This window comes from Pseudopipra pipra, chromosome 19, assembly GCF_036250125.1.
Source record: "Pseudopipra pipra isolate bDixPip1 chromosome 19, bDixPip1.hap1, whole genome shotgun sequence".
NCBI classification, from domain to species: domain Eukaryota; kingdom Metazoa; phylum Chordata; class Aves; order Passeriformes; family Pipridae; genus Pseudopipra; species Pseudopipra pipra.
Window position 1 is genome coordinate 6490779 of NC_087567.1, and position 22087 is coordinate 6512865.

Here is a 22087-nt window from a genome sequence, read left to right on the forward strand (position 1 = left end):
TGCCCCCATCCCCTGCCAAAACATCGTCCCTGGGGCCAACATCCTGCTGCGGATGAGACAGCAGCTTGCCGTGCCTGGAGGGCTGCCCCATGCCACAGCTCCTTGGCCCGACCTTTTCTTTTCTGCTGCGTCAGCAGAAGCTCTTGGGACCTGCTGTGCTTCCCTGGACAAAAAGCAAAGAGGCGAGACAAGGTCCAGCCAGCTCCATCCGCTCTCTGCTGTTCCTGCTTCCCTCTGCTCCGGAGGGAAGAGACACCACCTCCTCCTGGGAAGGGTTGCAATGGAGCATCCCCTTTCCCTGCTGTCCTCACAGGATGTCCTTGGCGGTCTGCCTCCAACATTCTTTTCTCCAAGACTGATGCTGCCTGGAGAAGTCTGGGTTTGGTTTCACCCTGGGAAGACACATCACAGCTGGGGATTATCTGAAGCCTGTCTGGCCCAACCCTCTGCTCAAGGCAGGGTCTCAGGAGCCAGTGGGGTTTTGCTGTCTCCATGGATCTGTGCCATCCTCAATTTCCTCCTGTGTCCCATCTCCCCCTGCCTGGCAGGTCTCACCCTCCCAGTCTCCAGATTTAAGGATGCTGGTGCTGCAAGACGTGTGTTGTAAAATGGAGGGGATGGAGACCTTGGTATGTGAGGGCAGGTACCTGCTGGCACCTGGCCCATCCCTCCTGTGCCCACTCCTGCCTGGGGTATTCTGGGAGCTGTGGAGGGATGTGGGAGGGGAGAGGTGCCACACAGGGGAGGATGCCAAAACTCTGTGTCAGAAGCATTATGTAAAGTTGTCTTAAATATGCAACATCATCACAAATATATCTATATCTCTACAGTTCTGTGTCCGGTTTTTGTGGTGGTCTGGAAGGCCTGAAGGGTGGGGGGAGCTTGGGCTCACCCCAGTGAGGGTGTAAATCCTTCCTGGGCACCGGGGCAGGTGGTGTGGCGGTGTTGGGGCAGTGACCTTGCTCGTGTGGATAATGTATGACCCAAAACCAAGCTTGGGATTTTCATAGCATGTGCCCAGAGGGTGAGAGCTCGGCGGCGCGGAGCCGGGGGCTGAGCCCGGTTACACCCTGGCAGCGTGTGCCCTGCAGGTACCGGACTACTTAGCCTTGACATGGCACTTAACTAAGGTGTTAATTAGCTAATGAGCGGGCACCTCCTGGTGCCTGCGGGGCCACAAGCCTCCCGCAGCCCAGCCCAGCAGGAGCGGGGCAGCGCTGGGGCTGTCGCATGTTGGTGATCCCGGGAGCCCCGCGGGGCTCCAGTAACCCCGGCACGGGGCCGGGGCACCCGCGGACGAGCCGGGCTGGCCCGGGCGCGTGTGCGGAGGGGAGCGGCCCGGGAGCCCCCGGAGCGCTGAGCCCGCCCGCCCCGGCCCCGCCCCGGCCCCGCCCCGGCCCCGCCCCGGCCCCGCCCCGGCCCCGCCCCGGCCCCGCCCCGGCCCCGCCCCGGCCCCGCCCCGGCCCCGCCCCGGCCCCGCCCCGGCCCCGCCCCGGCCCCGCCCCGGCCCTCGCGGCCAGTGGGGCGCGGGCGGCGGGCAGGGGCTGCCGGCGGCGGGGTCGGGATGGCGCAGCCCGGGGAGGCCTCGGGCAACACGGCGGCCGCCAGCGCGGGCATGGACAGCAACGTCCTGGCCATCGTCATCGCCGCCAGTGAGTGCCGGGAGCGGGCTCCGCCGGGGCCGGGAGCGGAGCGGGGGCGGCCGCCGGGCGGGATCGGCCTTTGCCGGTGCCTCCCGGGCTGTGCCGGTGAGGGGATACCCCCGGTCTGGGGGTATCGCTGCAGCGTCCGGTCCTAATGCGGGGTCTCGCTGGCTCCCGGGGCTGGGGGCCGAGCGGGGTGGGTGGCGGGGTGGCGGTGCCCGTGGGGGCTGGCGGTGCCGGTGGGCTCCGCGGAGCAGCGCGTGGGCCGGGTGGGAGCCGTGGGTTCCCGGAGACAGGAGCGCTGGGGAGCCGGCACCGTGGTGCTGAGAGAGCCGAGAGCCCCGGGAGGGTGATGCGGGGTGGGTCCCCCGGGGCCGGTCCCCGCTGCCGCGGTCCGTGATGGGGTGAGCCCCCGCCCCGGCTCTTCAGGTTCTTCCCGGTCTCGTAGAGAGATGTTGGGCACAAAGGGGCTTTGGCGCCGTTGGGACGGGCAGCAGGTGGAACCGGCTTCTCCGGGGCTTCTCCAAGCTGCTCTGTGCCGCGACAGCCGAGGGGCCGAGGGCGAGCGGCAGGAGGCCTGCGGGCCCGTCGGGCCACCGGATCACTCGCCGCTCCTTTCCCCCGGCAGCGGTGTCCACCTCCGTCTTCATCGTGGCGATCCTCATCCTGTTGCTGCTCCTGTACCACCGGGACCCCATGTGCTGCCAGTTCCTCTGCTCCTGCCGCTTGTTCCAGACCCCCAGCCAGTATGTAAGTGCCCTCTGAGTCCTTCCTCTCTTCCTCCTGCCCATGAGTCCCCCACTGCCCGCCGAGCTCCTGTTCCCTTGTGCTGGGTCTGTGGGGCTGCACTGCCGGGTTGCCCTCCTGCAGCCTGGCTGGTTGCTGATGAATGAGCTGGGCTCTGCTGCCTCCTTGCTCCCACTCTATCCCAGAGATCCGTCCACCCACCCAGTCCTGCCTGGCTGTGCCACTGGGGTTGTATCTCCAAGACCCAACACTAACAGGTGCCCCTGCTCCCCACGCAGCTCAGGGGGGTGTCCTCCTCCCCCCGCACAGTCATGTGTGGGATTGGGTTCTGCTTTACCGGGAAGGGACCCAGCAGGGAAGGGGGATGGAAGCTGAGGGCAAAGGCAGACAAAGCCACTCACATCCCTGACTGCTGGCTCTCTTGTGCGCAGCTCCCAGGGAAGGAGCAGTGAGACACAAAGCCCTTTCGCTCGCATCTCTAATTTCCTGGGGCTGGCTTTCAACTGGGGAAGCTGATGAAAAAAGAGCAGTGTGTGCAGCCAGCACTGCTTTTGTGGTGGTGACTGCCTGGGGAAAGCTCAGCTTCCAGGGCTGGATGGCTCTTGAGGGGAGGGCTGCAGGTACGGCTCCTCTATGGGAGAGGAGGGGATGTTCAGCCTCGCTAGCAAGGGATAGAGAAACTTGTGCTGGGAAAGGCAAATCTAATAGTCCAGTGCAGGCTAGGAAGTCCCCAGCAAAAATCACAGTGGGAATGGGCTGCATTGATAGTGCAGCCATGATTAATTGCTCCTTTCCCCCCCTTCCTCCCTGCTGCCTGCCCATGGCACACATTGGAAGCAGGCCCTGCTGCCGTGATCCCTGCCCTGTGGAGCTGCTCCCTGAGGCAGTGAGGATGCACCCTGAGCTGCTGAGCCTGTGCCGTGCTGGGGCCTGGCTCTGGGGTGGGAGGTTCAAGCAGGGCTGTGTGGGAAAGATGGATGCAAAGAACTATATACGGAAAGGGAATGTGTATAGGATGTGTTTCCATCAGATAAAGTAAAGCAGTTGTAGCACGTGAGGCAGCTTTTGGGCAGGTGTAGTTGTGCTGGTTTTGCTCATCGGTTATTGATACGCAAGTTGGGCCCTGTGTTCCTGCAGTCTCCATAGTTGTGCTGTAGGGCCAAGACAAACAGTTCCTTGGTTGTTAAGAGCAAAAGTAAATGTCATTCACGTGCCTCCCTGGGAGTTTCTCGGCTGTTTCCTGCTGACAGAGATGGGGTTTTCTGAGAGCAAGGAATGGCCAAGGTTCAAGTCCTGGCTCTGGCTCGAGGGGCCGTTCTCTGTGAGTAGGATTTCTGCTCACTGTTGCTCAACACCTTGACAGGGAATCCAGTTTAACTGGAGCAAGACTGCTCAGGAGTGGCACAGCTATTGCCCTGCAGATCTGCCTGCTGCGTTATCCTGAAATGACAACCTCGGTAGGGAAGAGTTTACAAGTTCTGTAACCCTGAGCGCACAACAGAGCTCTTATCCACACCAGCGGAATAATTGGGTTGGGGTTTATTGTTCCCCAAAGAGAAATGGTTCTGCTGAATCTCAGTGAAACCCTGCCCCAGGCCCAGGCTGTGCTGTGCCCCTTGGTGCGGGCCCTGTGCTGCTGGAGAGGATGTGCCTGAGCCATCGGTGTTGTGGAACAGGCAGAGACTGCCAGCAGCGAGAGCCGCACGAGCCAGATGGGCAGAGGGAGCAGCTTTTCCTCTGCCAGAGTCCCACTTCCCATGCTGTCCTATGTGAGCTGCCAGGCAGGATGTGAGGGGTTTTGACTTTGCTCATGTCTCCTCATTGCAGGACCGCCCCCCACCCTACTTCAGCAGCAGCCAACGGCTGGTGGGACCCCAGCGTGGAGCCTCCCGGCTGGAGAGCGCTGCCGAGAACCCCGGCATGCAGGTGATGGCAGGATCCCTGATGGGAGCTGGGCGGGAATGGGGGCAAAGATGCTCATGAGGTTGGGACGAGACTGTAGTTATTGGGTTCACCTATGGAGAAGGTGCTGGACAGCATCTTCTGGTGCTGTCCCACAGCTTTGGGAAGTGCTGCCTGTATGTAAAACCCTAGGGGGAGGTGGGGTGTAAGGGGCAGGGATACTACCGAGGACACCACGGTGCCCTGAGGTGTTGGAGCATGAAGTGCCAGGTAGATCCCTGATGGCTTCGGATCCTGCAAAGCATGTCAAGGTGTAATTGCCTCCTGGGAGGGATTTCCTCTCTAGGAGTTGATGGCAGGGCACCTGCAACTCTGAACCCTGAAGTAACTCAAAGCGGCACCAGTGAAGAGAGCCACTGTCACGCTGACCCTTCTTTCCTGGGATGGGCATTTCTAGGGAGATGAGCTCTTCTGCGTTGGACCCCCCAGCACCTACCGGCTCCCTTCCTGGGAGCAGCCCCGCCTGCCAAGCTACGAGAGCGTGCGGAAGAAAGATCGCCAGCGGGAAATCCACCAGATGATCGCCGAGAGGTTTGGGCTGTGGGCAGAACCATCCCAGGAGGTGAGCTCCCCCTCCCTGCCCAGGGGGCTGGCAGAGTCCCTGCTCTGGCCCATGTCTGTGTCTTCCTTCAGCGGTTGGTAGCTGAGGACTCTGTTCTCTGTGATTGCCTTTCCCTGATAGCTTTTATCTCTGGGAAAGCACAAAGTGTATCGGGAGGCTCCTTTGGTGTACATCTGTGCTAGTTAATGATACATCTCCCCCCTGGTGTGTTTGCAGAAATGCCTGTGCTGGGAGGCAGGGCAGAGCCCCAGGGAGAAAGAACAGGCCCTTCAGATCACCTGCTCTATACAAGTCCAAGCTGGGAATGTTATTTTTGGATCTTTATGGCTTCCATGGGTTCTTGCTCCCTTCTCCCTGCAGGACGCTCCTGGGAGGTCCCTTGCTATTACCTTTAAGTGTTTATGGCTTATTTATGAGCAGGATGCTTTGCCTGTTATGATACTTTGTACTCCCACAATAGAATAGGGAAAAGCAAGTGCACCTACCAAGTAGGTCCTGCAACAGCATCCTGAGAGGCTCCTGTTAACAGAGACCTCATTGCCTAAAGCAGAACAAAAACCTTTGAAACTCTGAGCAGAGCACTGTAAGTTCACTGATTTACCTGGATTTCGAGCTCTTAAAGCTGTACCATGAAGTCTGGGATAGTCAGCACTTACCACTCAGTGTCTGGAGCTGTAACTAACGGTACCTGCCCTAAAACTACCAACCTGACCTAGTGGAAGGTGTCCCTGCCCATGCCAGGGGGTTGGAACTGGATGATCTTTAAGGTCCCGTCTAACCCAAACCGTTCTGTGATTCTGTGAAACCAGAGCACTGAGAGAACAGGAGAGCAAATCCCCAAGGACAAGTAGCTGAGGAACTGCAGTGGAAGCTCTTCCATAACATCCCCGGGCCACTCCCATCACGTGCTGTGGGGTGAAGGTTAGTCCGGCTCTGCCAGAATAAACGTGACAAGGCCTGGAGGTTCTTCTCTGCTGCTACACAGTGAGACTCACTGCTGAAACCTGGGTAGAAAGCCTGGTTTGTAGGTGCTTGTGTAAATCCCAGTGATTTTTTTCCCTGGTTAAAGGAAAGCAAATAATAGTCCTCTCTTAACAAAAGTCAAGTCTTTTCTGGCCTTGTGCCAAGTCCTTGAAGGGGAACAGGGAAGAGCAGGAATGTGGCACACAGTGTGAGGGGGGCAGGTTTCTGCTGTGCTGTGTTGCAGACTGATGCTAAGATTGTCTCCATGTGTTCCCCCGCCAACAGCCGGCTGTGCTGGGGGCTGCGGGGGCTTAATTTCAGGCTGGTGGTGGTTGTGAGCCTTGTCATCCGCTCTGTAAGAAGAGGTGGGATAATCCCCTCGTTATTTCTGATCTGTTGTAATGCTCTTCCTCTTTCCTCAATAGATGCCACCTCCCTATGAGCACGCTCTGAGGCATCCTCCAGCTTTCTCAGGATCAGGAATAAGCTCAGAGACCTTGGACAGATGTGGTGTTCCAGACCCTTTCCATGCCCCTCTCAGCTACCAAACTCAGCGAAACACAGCAGTGTAAGGCCTCAGCCTCAGCCTGCTGCTGCTTCCTGTGCTGTCAGCGACAGAAGTGCCTGGGACACTGTTCCCCTCCACAGGGAATGGCCAAACCTTCACCCAGATCCACAATCAGAAGAGACCCAGCCAGCATTGCCATCCCTCCTGCAGCACAAGGACAACCACGGAGCCAGCAGAGCAACCAGGGACATCTGCTTGCTCTTCTCTGGCAAACACTGTTACCAAAGGAGACGGACCAGCTGCTGGAGCTGCACAGGGCAAAGCCAAGGGGAAGGTCTGCTCGGCCACAGCTCCTCAGGAGCAGCACATTGTACCTCAGTGAGGCAGCACTGCCGGCTATACCAAGGATCAGACCTCAGACACTCCTGGTGTCATGCTACTTCACTCGTTTCATAGGTTACCAGGTGTTTTACTGTATCCCTGTACTGGCTGCCAGGTGGGGATCCCCACTGTGAGTGGATCTGCACTGGAGCATCGCTGTGTGCTCTGGAGCAATGGACCTGAGACCAACAGCAGGTCTGTACAGACCTCAGACACGGATTTGGAGAGGCTCTGGGGGTTGTGTTACCTGCTGTGTGCAAACACCGACCACTGAGATGAATCATGGGACTGGAGTTGCAGTTGGGGGAAGGACAGACGTGTGGACACAACAGCTGGTGGTCTCCATGAAGAATGTGAAGCACAGGTGGACACGTGTGGCTGACCCAGTTCACCTGGTCTTCTGCAGAGCAGAAGAACTGTCTAATAATGTCAACACCGGTGTCCTTACACCACCAATTTTGATAACCTGTTTTCTACTGCAGAGTCAATGTTTCAAATTGTTTACCAACCTGTAGATAAAATGAGATCAGTTTGGCCACAAGTCATTTGGGCTCCTTCATTTCGAGCAATATAAGCTCAAAAATATCATGTAATGACTCAAAGATAAAACGATAAGTCTCCTGGATTATGGCTTTATGACACACCTCCAGCTGCTGAGCTTCAAATGCCAGCCCAGACTTCAGTATCTTCCCAGGCCCCAGAACTTAGTCATGAGTTAAGAGTTATGCCTGTGAATTTGCCTCATGTGGCCAGTGAATGGAACATTTAGGTATTTGAGTTAATCATTGAGGTGAGTTAGACAGAGGGAAAAATCCAGCTTCCTGGAACACAGCGTTAGATGCACGTGGAAAAGGATCTGTTCTGCAGTATTGTGAATTAAGGTACAAATAGAATGGTAATGACTAAAAATGAGTAAAAATAAGAGGGAATTATTAGTGGGACATAAGAGTGATTGTAGAGGGAAGTCATCCAGTGGCACAATGGAACAGGTTGTCCAGATACTAAATGAACACGATAACACATTCTGTGATCAGCCAAGACCTTCAGCTGCCCCACTGCATTTATTAAACACTCTTTCAAATTCCAGCAGGTGATCCCAGTGCCTGAACACTGACCACCTGTGCTTTAGGAGCAAAACCAAGTCCTAAACCGGTAACTCCAGAGCTAGAACACTCTCATCCTCAGATGCCAGTCCAGCCGTAGTGGTCTGTCCTTCCCATCTGTGCCTGCGTGACGCAGGAGGCTCACAGCATGGTGACCAGTTTGAAGCTTCCTACCTCTGTGTTGGGGATGACACTGATAAAGGTTTTATAAAGGATTGCTCCTTTGGGCAGGCGGCAGATCACATCCCTGCTCTCGCTCTTGCGGGGCCGGGGCACATAGACCTCCTTGGTGTATCTCACAATCCCGTCCTCCAGCGCGTAGAGTGTGTTGTTACGGCCCATCCCCACCTGGGAGAGGATGAGGAGCATTAGAAAGGAGGGGCTGGAGGCCCCCAGCTAAAGCAGATCTGATCGCTGGTCTGCCTCGTTTGATATCCCGGCTTCAACAGCATCTGTTGCTTTGTATTTTAAAATAAAAGAAAGCCACACAACTTGCTTCCAAGCAATCAGTGTGCAATGGTGCTCAGTATGAGGGAGGAGACACCCATTTCACCCTGAAGGACAAGTGCCCAGGCAGGCCACAGAAGTGTTTTGGGATATCCATAACTTGCAGTTCTCCCCTGAGTCCCACGGACACAGGGGTGGCTCTGAGCAGGCTCTGTGACCAACAGATACCAGGTGATGAAACCCCGATGTCAGGACATATAGAACACAGGGATGAGCATTAAGAATGAGACTGAAGGAGAGGAGGCAGTGGGTGTGGGACTCTGGGTGGGCTGCTGTTCTCTGAGAACCAGGGAATAGAGAGAAAAGGCCTTACCTGAGCGCCGGGATGCCAGCGGATCAACCGCTGCGTAGCCAAAATGTTGCCTGCATGGACAAAGGCACCTGCAAGAGAGTGACAGGGTCAGACTCCAGAGAAGCAGCTCCCCAAAGCCCTGGCAGAACACAAGTTGTTCCAGGAATTACAAATCACAGCTTTCTGTGGGCATTTTCCTAGGAAAAATTACTTTAAATGCTAAAAGCATCTTAACAAATATGCTATTAGCAGGAAATAAGGGACAACTGACAGAGAGAGCATGGCAAAAAGTCAGATGTGAAAAGATTGCTTCTGGGGTACAAGGCATTTTCTGGTTGCTGAAGGCATTTGTTTTATTACCTTTACATCGATATGTTTCCATCAGCAAAGCTAATAATTACTGAGCACTCAGCTGCAAGAATCTGCACTTTGGCTTCTGCTAAGCCTCGTAATTCTCTCCTTTGTAAACACTGGAAATGCTCAGTTTTTCCACCCAGCGTGGGGGGAAAGTGCAGTGCAGTTATGAGGTGTCCCGCAGCGTTCCCTCCCTCCGGGTGCTCCAGAGAGGAAAAGGATAAACCAAAGTACATTTTCTGTAGGCAATTTTGGCTGGTGGCCGGCAGGGCTCCTGGGGTGGGAGGCTGACTCACCCCACCCTCCCACCGGCAACCCTTGATCACGAGGCTTCACTGATCCTCCCCTTTCCCTTCTCCTGGAAAATGCCCTGCCCACCTCCTCCTGAAACACTCAACAAGTGACAAGTACCAGGGGAGAAGCTGTGAAGAACCCAGTGAAATGCAAATAAGACCCAGCAGGTGCTCAGACCTACCTTCTACTTTTTTGAATCCGTAGCGTTTCCCAGGGCTGCGGCCACCCAAGTTTTTGGAGCTGCCCCCCGTTTTCTTAGAAGCCCATCTGACAGCAACCAGGCTTGTCTGGGGAGTGGTTAGAACTAGGTTTGGAGAAAGAACCACAACATCAGCTGAAAAACTATTACACATACTTTCATTTGTCAGGTGTAAAGGGTATCAGTTAAGACAGGCTTTAAAACTAAAGGCAAGTGAAAGCCCTTTGGGAAAAAAAAAGTGCTTCCAAGATAAATTAGACCACCATGGCCTAAGTCCCCTGCAAAGAGGACACATCTCAAGTGCTGCTGCTGCCCAGGGAGGAATAAAACTCGCAGCAACGATGTTTAAGGACATGCACAAATTCCTGTTTTATTCTTGTAAAATGCAGTACAGATGTCCCTTAATTGCTTATACTCCTCTTACATTGCTTTGACAAAGGGCAAGTAGACCAGTTGTGATCTCTGCTTCAGTTTCCCCCTTGACCAAATGGCACTTACTCACATAGTTATATTCTGAAATCTTACAAATAAGCAGACTCCAATTCAGTACAATATATAGGCATATAATCAGCGATACAGAAAGGAGTAGAAGGGTTGGACTTTATGATCTTGGAGGTCTTTTCCAACCTTAATGGTTCTGTGATTTTATGATTAATGACTTTAAGAAGGATTACAGAGCCCTGGGAGTGGCAGTAAGGGACTCTGAAGCACAGAGCTGGGGGTGTTCAGCCTGGAGAAGAGAAGGCTCCAGGGAGACCTTAGAGCCCCTTCCAGTGCCTAAAGGGGCTCCAGGACAGCTGGAGAGGGACTTTGGACAACGGATGGAGTGACAGGACAAGGGAGAATGGCTTCAAACTGACAGAGGGAAGGGTTAGGTTAAATATTGGGAATAAATTCTTCCCTGTGAGGGCGGTGAGGCCTCTAGTTGCCCAGAGAAGCTGTGGCTGCCCCATCCCTGGAAGTGTTCAAGGCCAGGTTGGATCGGGCTTGGAGCAACCTGGGTTACTGGAAGGTGTTCCTGCCCACGACAGGGGGCTAGAACAAGGTGATCTTTAAGGCCCCTTCCAACCAAAACCTGCCCATGATTCCATGTCGAGAAACAGGTAATTGCCCTACAAAACCCCCCTAATTTCAGGAGACGACCCACTAAGTAAACGAAAGCCTCCGGCACGTGACAAACTACAGGCAATCTGTCACGGAGCGAACCACAGTCACACTTTCACTTACACAAACCCGCCCACTCCACCGCGGCTCCGCCTCAGCTCGCAGGGCGAAACGCGAAACCCCTGACCCCCCGAGCTCCCCGGGGTGGGGGGGACGCAACATCCCGCGGAGCGACCTCCCATTGTGGTGGTGAGGAGGGCGTGGGGGCGCACGGCCCCACTCCCCCTCAAGCTCACCCTCCCGCTCCCCACTCCCCTCAGAGGGCGAAACCGCCCCCTCACTCACAGAGCCTCCCCAGCGCCGCCATCTTGTTCCCTTCCTCTTCCCCGCCCCCCGCTGGGATGGCGGCGTGCGCGCGCACCTGGCGGCGATTGGCCCGAACGCGCGCGTTCGGGCCAATCGCCGCCAGCCGCTCGCGCCTCCGGCCAATCAGCGCCCAGCGCGGGCTTCCCACCCCCCCCCAGGGGCGGCTGCGGGGGGGGGGTTTCTGAGGGGAAGGGTCGCGATGGCGGAGCTGCAGTCTGAGAGCGGCAGCGAGGAGGAGCTGCCCAGCCTGTCCTCCCTGCTGGAGCTCCACAAGCCGAGGCCCCCGCGGCCCCCGTCTCCCGACCCCGAAGTTGTGGTGGTGAGCAGCGGGGGCGAGGAGGCGGAGGAGGAGGTGGTGGTGGAGGAGGTCGCCGCTTTGCGTAGCAGGGTCGCGGCGAGAGGGGGAGCGGGTTCTGAGCCCTGCTGGCAGCCGGACGGGCTTTGCGCTAGCGGTGACCTGGTGGCTCCGGGCGGCGAAGGGCCGTGGGGAGACCCAGCGCCGTCTGGAGGAGGTTGTTGGGGCGGTGAAAACAGCACATGCGGTGCTGAGGGACCTGCGCTGCCGGTCGGCCAAGACGAGCCCAGCAGCCCCCTGGTAAGCGGAGCAAGCACAGAAGCGTCCCCCCCTCCCAAGAAGCGACAGTATAGTCAGAGGGAAAGGGCGGCAGTCTGCCAGGCTGCATGGGAGAGGAGGAAAGAACGAGAAGCGAAGAGGAGGCTGCAGGAGGAGGAGAAAGAGAGGAAGAGAGCCCTTGCCAAGATGCTGAAAGCTCAGCGGCCGGGAGAGTGCCAGAAATACATAACAGTGGTGCTGGATCCAGGTAGTTGTCCTCACAGCCTGCACCTGCTTTGCGCTGGCTGTTTGTCTCCTCTCTGTGGAGGCCTGACCCATGTGCCCATTTCAGCCCTCTTACAGGTAGAAGGTGGTGAGCAGATCCTTAAGGCTTTGGAGGCTGCCAATTATTCCTGTGTGGTTGAGAACCAGGCTGTTCCCTGCAGCATCACCTGGAGGAGAAAGACTGTGTCGTCTCAGGTGCGTAATTAAAATCTTGATGGTTTTGCCTTTTTTTCGTCTGTTGTTTGGACTCACTCATAATTGTATTTAGCAACACAAGTAAACACCCCCTAAACTCCCTGCTCTGAGTGGGAGTCTGAGTGAATTCTGAGCAGACTGTTAGGCTGACTATTTGTTTTCATATCTGAACAGATGGGAGATGAACGGACAGAAGAACTAAATGTCCTGGTTCTGCTTGGCTTGGGGGAGTTTCTGTCCATGGCTCAGAGTTACAAACAAGTGAGAGCGCTTATGACTTTTGTGCTCCTGTACATGCCTTGATGCAAAACTGGTGTTTTGTCATCCCTCTTTGTGGCAGGAATGTTTCGGTGTGGGACAAAATCTTATGTGGGGGATGAATGCAGGCTTTCAGTAAAACAGAAATCTGGGAGGTTGAGCTATTAATGGATCAAAACTGCTGGGTTGTATAATGTAAAGTTCTGACAAACTTTCCTAGTTAAAAATGTTCACACATCCCTGAAGGGGTAACATTGCTCCATCAAGTGGGAATTATTTTTTATTTCTTTCTGCTATAACTGTACACAGGGTCAAGTATTGCCTGCTTTCCCTGAAGAGCAAGTGTGAACAGACTCATCTGCAAAACCAGAGCCATAGTTTGCTGTGCTTCCCTGTGTACCTCAGAATGGTTTAACCCCTTTTTTTCCCATCTTTGCAGAATGTTGACAGCTGCACAGAAGGGCAGAAGATGACCCTGCAGAGCTATGTAGCTCACGTGATGGAGAAGCTACCTGGGAAAATTCTGGCTCTGGCAGTAGTTGGAGTAGAAAATTATTTCAGGTCAAACTTCTTTCCCTCCAAACACTTCTATGTTTTTCTCTGGCCTTGAAAAATGCCATAGGTGTTTATATTAACTCCTACTAGCAAAGACTGGAGTATGAGTGGTATTCCCACCCAGATCTGCTCCACTGTTTGTTATACAAAAACAGAAGCAAAGGCCTATCCAGCCTCTCACCCTGGTCTTACTTTTACTCCTTTTAGGTCCCTCGGAGTTCAGTCAAAACAGAGACTGCAACAGGCAGCAGCGCCTGGGAACCAAGAGGAGCAGAGAAAAGGGAGAAAAAGGAAAATTAAGGATTCTGGCCTGGAGTTAACCAGAATGGACATGGAAGAAGTGAGTACCTTTTAAAACAGATATGCAGCCATCATCTGTTGTCTGCCAGTGTTTGAACATTTGACCTAGTCACACCATTTCTTGGATGGGAGGATGCAGTTGGCAGAGCCCATCCGTAGTGCCCTGTGTGTAACAAGAGTGTGCCATGGAGGAGCTGTGGCAGCTCAGAGGACACTGAACTGATACTACCTGGCAGAGACAGACTGCCCCTGAATACTTCAGTGCCGTAAATTAACTGTTCCCAAAATGGGGAGAGAGCAGATGGTCCTGTTCTACAGCGAGATCTTTGTAACCCTTTTCTGTTTCAGACGAAAGTAGGGTTTGATGCGAGAAGACTGATTGTCCCATTTGTTGTTTCCAATGGTGATACAGGCCCTGGTGGATCTGCAGCTGTGCACACAAGTCCAGGTCAGCTTTTTTGACAGCTGTGAGGAGCTCGGGGAATATGCCACTATGTTCACAAAAGCTGTGGCTGAGGCACCATTCAAGTGAGTAAGCAGAGGAGGTTTGGTCCTTCATTTGGAGAGGCTGCACTTTCAGTTACTGGGAGGGAATAGAAGGTACAACACAGTGTATAATGGTTTTTAAAGGAGCAGGCGACACACAGCAGCTGCTAATGCAGCTCCCTCAACACAGGACTTGTTCTTGAAACTGATGTCCTGCCCTTGGAGAGGTGAGGACAGACCCTGATTTCACAGAACCACAGACTGGTTTGGGTTGGAAGGAACCTTACAGATCATCTAGTCTAACTCCCTGCCATGGGCAGGGACACCTCCCACTATACCAGGTTTCTCAGAGCTCCATCCAACCTGGCCTTGAACACTTCCAGGGATGGGGCAGCCGCAGCTTCTCTGGGCTACTTGTTCCAGTGCCTCAGCACCCTCAGGTTTCACCCTGGAGTCTTGACACCAAGTAAAGCTATTGTTCTCAGGCAGATTTTTGGTGCTCTTACAGCACCAGCTTTTCTTCTACAGTGCATAACCAAGAGAGACATGCCTGAGAATGAACCACTTTGCTGTTTCTGTTAAGGAAGAATAGCAGTGTGCTACACAGTGATAGCTCAGAAAGCCATCTTGTGCAGTCTCACACAATCCTGGCATTCCTTTCACAGTAGCTGCTGGATTTTCCATGTCAGCTATGAGAGGAGACGAGATGTTAAAAATTACATGTAAAAGTGTTATGGTTGACAGCCAGAAGGTGAATTCTTGTTTACCACTTTTTCTGTGTGTTGGCTTGTGTCAGGATTGCTTTTTTTTCCATATCAATCTGGGTCTTAAAAGAAATTGGTAACGAATATAAAGCAAATAGGGTCAAATTGTCAACATTTCTTTTGATGCCAGCAGTGTCTCTAACAGCACGAGTGAGGGACAGTGTTCTGGCTCTGTGACTACAGGCACAGGGACAGTTTTTTTCTTCATTGTCTTATTCCCTTCCTCATTCCTTGTTCTCCCTAGGCGAGAACGAGAGGATACGGGGTTCTCTTTCTACTTGGAGAAGCGTTGGTGTGGAGGGGTAAAGGTGGATCATTCTGGAAAGGGTCTCTTGAAAGTTTGGAACAGGCAGATACAGCAATTTAACCGGGTCAGCCCTGCGATGGCTGAGGCTATTGTGTCTGCCTACCCTTCTCCTCAGCTTCTGATCCAGGTGAGGATGCCTCAGGAATACCTGGCACCGTGCGCAGGTGGCCAGCTGATGTAAGGGGTGGAAGAAATCATTTAATCTGTATTAAATTAGATACAGCGATTCTGTATGAGCAGTCCACTAAGGTAGTGAAGGAACTGATTCCTTGGCATCCACTGCTTTGGATTCCCAGAGCAGACCACTGAGGGAGAAGCATTGGTTCTTCTCTCCAAGCTCACGGATGGGACTGGGGAGGGACCAGGTGAAAACCGAGCGGACATTGTGGAAGGGTAGAGCAGTCACAGGTGCATGGCTTTGATTGGTTTTTTTGAGCAGTGGATGATAGTGCTGTTCCTTTGTGTTGCTTTTAGGCCTATGGAAAATGCTCCTCAGACCAGGAGCGTGAGAACATGCTAGCCAATATCCCAGTGCACCGTGGCGAGGGTGTGACAGCCACCTCCCGGCGGATCGGGCCGGAGCTGTCCCGACGCATCTATCTGCAGATGACTTCCCACAATCCTGACCTCTGTCTGGATCTCACTGGGTAGCTCCAGGGAATAAGGGTTTTACTCTTTGTCTGGTTGAAGGGTTCACTTTTGGATTTCACTGGGTAGCTCCAGGGAATAAGGGTTTTACTGTTTGACTGGTTGAACTGTTCAGTTTTCTTCTGTGAAGAAGTGCTTAGATAAGTCGTTGATCCTCGTTTAAAGACTTGGAAGCACATTTAGACTTTATCATAGCAGGAAAAAAGTTGGATAAAGTTGCTGAATGGCTGGAGTTTATACAAGAAAGATGGTGAACACCGTCCCCAAGAGTATGAGTTGCACACAGTTCATAGCATGTCAGCATTCTTTGTCTTTCTATAAAATAAATAATTTTGAATAATCTTTACTTCTTAATGAGTTGTCTTGCATATAGACAGGTATGTCCTCTGTTGAAAGGAATGCTTCCTACTGCTCTCCTGAACTGCAAGGAGTTACCTTCTATCTCCTCTGGGACAAATCCCGATGCTAAAGCAACACAGTGCTGCCCCCCCAGCACCTGCTCTAGTGAGGTGGAAGAACTTTACCTCACAAAACAGACTCTGTGTTCTGCTGTAGCAGATGGGAATGAGTAAGACTAATTTTGAGATATAAATTTAGACTGCCCTGATTCAGTCTCCAGACAGCTTAATCTACAGAGGGTCTCAAAATCTGATTATATGCGTTGGAATTATGAGGTCTAAACAGTTGGCAGAAAAGGCTTCCTTTTAATTAGATTGGGGAGCACGGCCTGTCCATGCAGCCATTAGCACTTGTGTGCACACAAGGACAGTTGAGGGCTCTTGTGACAGCAGCACTTACCGAGATGAGTGCTGAGAGAATTAAACTGCATCCGACGCGTGGAAGTTAATCTTTGGAACTGCGCTGCCTCCAGTGGAAAAACCTCACCTGCCATGCTCACTCCTGGCATCCAGCAGGAGCCCTGGCCTGCTGACTTGAATCAATAAATTGTATTAGCCCAGCATTTGCCAACCTATGCAGCACTTGCCTGGATGGCACAGGTGAGCCCGCCCAGCCGCTGGCAGGAATTGGTGCAGGGAGGAAAATGTTGCTTTGGATGTTGTTTGTCATTTTCCTGAACGTTTCTGGATAGGGAGCAAGGATCTTTTAAAGAACAGGATGAGTTACACACCAAAAGTGAAGCTTAAAGTCGTTTGAAGGAAGCTTTGGACACATACACCCTGCTAGGGCAGAGGCAGCCCTTCCTGCCTTTATCTGATACTCATGCTGCTGCTCCATCCTGTGTGACACTCAGGGAACCACAGCCTTACCATCAGGTTACAAAAAGGTGAAGGTTTCGATGGTGACCTTGGTGTGAACTGCTATGGATGATTTCCTCACAGCACTGCTCTTGGCAGTGATTATCCCAGGTATGAGAAGAGAGAGCGACTCTGGGGACAAGTGTAGGGTGTCTCAGTGGAGTCAGTAGCACGGATACTCTCTGAAACCTAACTTCATTTTAGTACTCACAAAGCCCTTAAGGATACAACAAACTTCTGTTCCAATTTTTTAATAAGGAAAATTTAAAATTAGTTAATTTTAAATATTTTCTAGGGAAATTACAAATGATTAATAGGACTTTGCAGAGGAGAGTTTTCTTCTCCAGGTGCAAGCCACTAAACTTCCTGGCCTTCCCCCAGCCCCAAGGCTAATCCCTTTCCTGCCAGCAGTGCTCCCACAGTGCCACCCAGTGCTGCCACCATGGATACAGCAGGCAGGAATCATTCCCCTGTGTACTCTGAAATCATTTGTGGCTGTTCCTAAAGGACCTAATTAAAACTAAAACCGCGTTAACAACACAAACATCCAGTTCAGACAAATTGCTGTGAAAACTGTTGTATTGAAAATTATCAGCTCCTTTCAATAGCACATCAGCCTCTTCGCTCCAACATACGGATGCACAGCCATCCTACATGCCTGTAATTGGTCCTGGAGTGGGCCTTAGTGTGTTATTCCCATACAGCCATATCACCAATTTTAGCACAAACAGAAATGAGAGCAAGGAATGGATATGTATTAAAAACCTTCCACCTCCAGCTCAGAGCTACAGCTACCCAGGCAAGGTGAGGGCTGGTTTTTCCCACTCCTATAGACTGGCAGCTTCCTGTACCTCACAATCCTGGTGAACACCACTTGGAGGTGAGAAGTGGTAACAAGTTTAGGTTTAACGTGCGCAAAAAATGGGAGTTACAGGCCAACTGCAAAACATGCACAGCAAAGATGATCTGAACAATAACTCTGCTCTGTGGAGTGGACCAGCAAACCAACACTGACTGGTTCAAAGCAGTTTCATCAGAACACAATTCCATAGGAATTCTGGCTGCGTAGATGGTGGAAGGAGATGCTGACGAAGCAAATGCCCGTCCAGGACAATCACTGCTGCGAGTTGTGCTGTAGCATGTTTTGCAGGGTCTTGTGGTTCTGCAGGGCAGCCACCACGTCCTCGTAGAGGGTGTTCACGCTGACGCACAGGGGCTGACGCTGCAGCTCTGTCAGCTTGCAGGCGGCCAGAGCACACAGGATGCAGAACAGCACGAAGAGCAGGACCCTCAGCACCGACCGTGACCACGAGGGCTTGTGCCGGGGGGGCTGAGGGGGACGGGAGCTGGAGGCAGGCTCTGTAATGAGAACATGGACAGGACAGAACGTGAGGAATTCATCTAATATCTTTAACAGTCTGCATTCGGAAACAAACTGCTCAGGCAAGATACTTCAGCCTCTGCTGCAGTTGGCTTTTGTCATGAATTTTCATTACTTAGCTCTGATGAATAGGTAGATGTGCAGGATTTAACTGTTTATCATGAAAAGTTTCAGATTTAGTTTCATGGGCAGCAGTGAAGAGGGTGTAAAGCACCTCTGTGTTGCACAAGATCTGGTTTTGCACGTGTAGTTCAGTACACTTGAAATAAGTGGAGGGAAGTTCTCATTGGGAACAGCTGGAGAATTTGAATCTTGTAGCTCCACAGTTCATGAGAGCACAGGCAAAGAGGAAAAGGGCACAGCAGCAAGAGTCTATCAGAACTCCTACAGGTTCCCCCTGCCCACTCCCAACATCCTCAGTACCTGGGCCGCATGAAAGCAATTCTGGCAGCATCAAAGTCTGATTAAGATGGAATCTGATGCAATCCCACCCAAAATTGATACCACTTACTTCGGGTCTGCACCGTTTCTTTTTTAGTTTTCTTCTCCATCTCCTGTTTTGCAGCTTTCTGAGCGTCATATTCCCGCCTTCTGCGTTCCTTCTCCTCTGCCTTCTCTCGCTTCCGCAGTTCCCTCTCTTGAGCCTCCTTTGCTCGCTGTTCTGCTTCACGCTTCTTCTCCATTTCTGGGGATTAACAGGAAGTTTTTCCCTTTTATCTAAAGGGTTGTCATTGCCATCTTCCTTATTACCTGCTTATCTGATCCCGATTGGAATGAAGAAACCAATTAAATAACTATCCTCTTATTTTATCATTTTATTTAGTATTACAAACCTTGCATTTTGCTCCCTCAGAATTAGACTTCCCTTAAAGTAAATCCCATGCTTTTCTTTCATATTTTTATAGGTAACCTATACCACTTTCCATCTAGAAATCTAAATATTATTCAGGCAAGAAATCACATAGTTACCCCCTGCTATGTTTCTCCCTCCAGCCCTCCTACCCTTCTACTCCCTGAATCTTCAGGATTTGGATGGCTACAAGTACTTGTTAGATGGCAATTTGTTAGGTGGATTCCAGTGTGTTTGGGTGTGTTAGAGAGACCAAGAGCAGTCCTCAGCAGACAGCACGTGGGGGCTCTTTGTGCCTACCTCGCTCTGCTTGGAGTTTCCGTTGCCGTTGTCGATCCTGCTCGGACTGGATCGCTTTCATGTGCTGCAGTACCTTCAAGGTCCAAGAAAACAACCTGAGGGCTGTGCAGGGGGCTCATGGCACAGTCAGTTCAGAACAGAACAGCTGGATTGTGGCTGAGGACAGTCAGCTGGGGCTGACACCCAACCCTGACCTACCCCTACAGGCACAACTCTGAGGAGAAAGAGCTCGGACCTTCCTGTGTGAGTCTTTGCCATTAAGAAACAGATTTTCCCATTAAAAACAAACATGGCAAACTGGTGCTCACTGATACAGAACATTTCTATTTATGCGAGTCTATAGTTTGCCAGAACTTCTCCAGAGATTTTTGTACAATAAGCCTAGGCATGGATTATTATGTCTGATTATGCCTCTACTTTCTTGGCAAGCAGAATTTAATCCTCTCTTAACTCCACTAGTGGAGGAGAATCCCCCTCAGCCAGGTGTTTGCTTTCCACAGGCACAGCAGCACCAGAGTCAGTGCAGTGAACCTGCACCTCACTGCCTGAAGAAACTTCAGACTGCTGCAGCAGCTGCCCAGCTTGCTAAGCAAAAAGAGGAAGAAACACCACTGACAAAGCCATGAAAGTAAAAAAAAAAAATAAAAAAGAGAATAAAAGCAGATTCCTTACCTTGACAGCAGCCTGCTTACACTGCTTCTCATCCAGACAGTCTCCTGCCACTTTAGCCAGGACAGGATCCAGGGGATTGTCCTTCAGATCCAACCACTTCAGGTTCTGCAAAAAGGCATGACAAAGGGGAGGCTGTAAGAGCACAGCAGTCTTGCAATTATTTAAGAGATCCAAAACAGAAGCAAAGGACCGCTTAGTTTTCAGATGAATGAAACAAGTACAGAAGACGAGCAGAGACGTTTTCAATAGACTGAGAGAATTTTCACCGAGCTGCGGTGCAGAGCCAGCTGAATTTTGGAATGGGTAGTCAGCAGGATGGATGCTTTACCAGAGAAATCAACTTGAGCAGGATCACAAGACCCTGGGCTGCATCCCAAAGCTTTACGTAACTGCCCAGCAAACAGTTTTACCTTGAGCTGTGCAAAGCTGACTGGCAGGGTGACTAAACGGTTGTTGAGAAGGTCCAGGTGCTGCAGATTGACCAGGCGGCCAAAGTCCAAGGGCAGCTGTTGAAGCCGGTTTTTACTCAAATCCAGTTTCACCAGATGCATCAAACTGCAGAAGTCTGACTGAAACCCAAACAAACCCAGAGAAAGCTGGTCAGCACCTCTATGGAGGAACCTCTGCGGCGAGTACGTGGACACAACCTGCACCTCGCATCAGTCTCAAATTCCTAACTACCTACAGGACTGTGATGGAGGAAAACCACTCTCCTCAGAAGATGGAGGTGGGACACGTATGACAGACCGACAAGGTGATGTACGGCAATATGACAGGAACAAACCCGAGTCTCCACTGCTGATGGAACTGGTCTGTATTCACCCGGGGATGCTCTGGCAAGAAGATACTGCAATCTTCACTCAGTGCAACCCTTTCCTCTCTTCTGCCTCAGCCAAACCCACCACCAGCACTGACCCATCACTGACAATGGAGTCATTCAGCCACCTCAGGATGGGGGAAGAAGCACCAGTTCCAAACCTCCTGGAGAGCCTCTGAAGAAGCACTAGTTATCTTTTCCAAATATTTCCCAGCAGACTCATCCCCACGAAGGCTCTCTAGCACCTTACCGGCAAGGAAATGAGGTTGTTACAGGACAAATCCAAGATAGTAGCTTTTGGAAGAGCAGCCTGAAAGAGAAATAAAGCGCTAAATGAACACGGAGGTTCGCCCGAGCCCCTCTGACACCCACTAGTTCTGCCTCGGCCTCTGCGGTTTCTCCCGCATCAGTTTGTCCATCCCCCGCGGCTGCTCCGAGGTCGCGTCATCTCCGGATCGGTTTCTGGGTCCAAAGGCGGTTTTTATCCCGGGATAAGCACTGAACAGCGGCTGCCGGGCCGGCGGGACACGGAACCCCCTTCCCCGTCGCTTTAAATACCCGCAGGCCAGGTCACAACCCCAGCAACACATCTGTCTCCCCCGCGCCTCCCCTTCCCCGGGGACCGCGCCCGCCCCCATCCCCGCCGGGCCGGGGACTCACCAGCTCCCGGACCGGCACCTCGTTCAGGTCGCAGAGGCTCAGGTCCAGCTCGTTCCCGTCCAGCTTGTCCTTTAGGCTCAGCCCCTTCCCGCCGCCCCGCGACATGGCTCCGCCGGGCAGCCGCCAACAGGGGATGCGGGTGGGAACGGGGGTGCGGCACGGCTCGGTTCGGCCCGGCACGGCTCAGCCCAGCCCAGCCCAGCCCGGCGTGGCACGGCCCGGCCCCGCCACCCACTTCCGCGGCCACGTCCGCGCCGGCCCCGCCAGCCCCCGCCGCGGGGCCGAGCGCGCCCGCTGCCGGCCCGGAGCGGGGCCGCACCGCCCGCACGGCACCGCCGCCGCCGGGGAGCGTGGGCTGGTAACGATCTCCTTAAAGTCAGGGTGTCCTTTGATGTCTGCTCTCTGTGCGCTTTCAAGCCCGATCAGCAAGAAAGGGGATTTAATCCGCGTGACAGCAGATAACAGGCTCTGAGGGATGTCCAGGTGTTCGGAAGACAAACTACTCGTCGGTAGAATTGCCTTGTTAAGGTTTGGGGCAGTGATCTCAGACCTAGGGGGAGGTCAACAAAGCTTGGGAAGAAGGATGTGCCGCTGATAGTGGGCACAAAGAATGCAGAATTTGTGGGCCACAAGGACATTTGGCAGAACCCCCAAGATAAGGAAGAAACTAATAAAGCCAACTCAACAACTGCACTGAATCAGCTCCAACTGGGTAAAAGGTAATTCTGGCAGGGGAAATTGTGACCACTGACTCGCAGCCACGGACTCAAGAGACCCACCACCCTAAAAGACAAGAAAGACTGAGCATACAGACT

General features: G+C 52.8%; 4 protein-coding genes across 8 annotated transcripts in view; 2 read left to right on the top strand and 2 right to left on the bottom strand.

Moving 5' to 3' along the window:
- Window positions 1–1494: 1494 nt before the first annotated feature.
- LOC135424578 (uncharacterized) lies at window positions 1495–8371 on the top strand. 3 transcript variants are annotated; one of them, XM_064675947.1, is made up of 5 exons: window positions 1495–1652; window positions 2272–2393; window positions 4218–4316; window positions 4750–4914; window positions 6303–8371. In XM_064675947.1, the coding sequence occupies exons 1-5, from the start codon at window positions 1565–1567 to the stop codon at window positions 6447–6449; spliced, it is 621 nt and encodes a 206-aa protein (XP_064532017.1). In that variant the 5' UTR covers window positions 1495–1564; the 3' UTR covers window positions 6450–8371. The 3 variants fall into 3 exon arrangements, 2 of the variants coding, with proteins under 2 accessions (XP_064532017.1, XP_064532016.1); XR_010435269.1 differs by lacking the exon at window positions 1495–1652 and adding an exon at window positions 5724–5835 and having other exon boundaries at window positions 1659–2389; window positions 6303–6412; XM_064675946.1 differs by lacking the exon at window positions 1495–1652 and having other exon boundaries at window positions 1894–2389.
- Window positions 7789–11062, bottom strand: MRPL27 (mitochondrial ribosomal protein L27). Its single transcript, XM_064675949.1, has 4 exons — window positions 10965–11062; window positions 9498–9620; window positions 8690–8757; window positions 7789–8217 (listed from the first exon to the last, which is right to left on the bottom strand). The coding sequence occupies exons 1-4, from the start codon at window positions 10984–10986 to the stop codon at window positions 8011–8013; spliced, it is 420 nt and encodes a 139-aa protein (XP_064532019.1). The 5' UTR covers window positions 10987–11062; the 3' UTR covers window positions 7789–8010.
- Window positions 11063–11144: 82 nt separating this feature from the next.
- ACSF2 (acyl-CoA synthetase family member 2) overlaps window positions 11145–22087 on the top strand; it is a 50459-nt gene continuing 39516 nt past the window's right edge. The window contains exons 1-6 of one of the 3 annotated variants that reach the window (XM_064675932.1): window positions 11145–11806; window positions 11891–12018; window positions 12193–12279; window positions 12716–12837; window positions 13039–13171; window positions 13544–13659. In XM_064675932.1, the coding sequence (XP_064532002.1) occupies window positions 11185–11806; window positions 11891–12018; window positions 12193–12279; window positions 12716–12837; window positions 13039–13171; window positions 13544–13659 (1208 nt within the window). In that variant the 5' untranslated portion in view covers window positions 11145–11184. The remainder of the gene's footprint in view (window positions 11807–11890; window positions 12019–12192; window positions 12280–12715; window positions 12838–13038; window positions 13172–13543; window positions 13660–22087) is intronic. The other 2 variants (XM_064675933.1, XM_064675934.1) reach the window with 2 other exon arrangements.
- Window positions 17154–21529, bottom strand: LRRC59 (leucine rich repeat containing 59). Its single transcript, XM_064675945.1, has 7 exons — window positions 21273–21529; window positions 20863–20922; window positions 20206–20364; window positions 19796–19900; window positions 19124–19196; window positions 18485–18658; window positions 17154–17951 (listed from the first exon to the last, which is right to left on the bottom strand). Exons 1-7 carry the CDS (start codon window positions 21375–21377, stop codon window positions 17707–17709), a joined length of 921 nt encoding a protein of 306 aa, XP_064532015.1. The 5' UTR covers window positions 21378–21529; the 3' UTR covers window positions 17154–17706.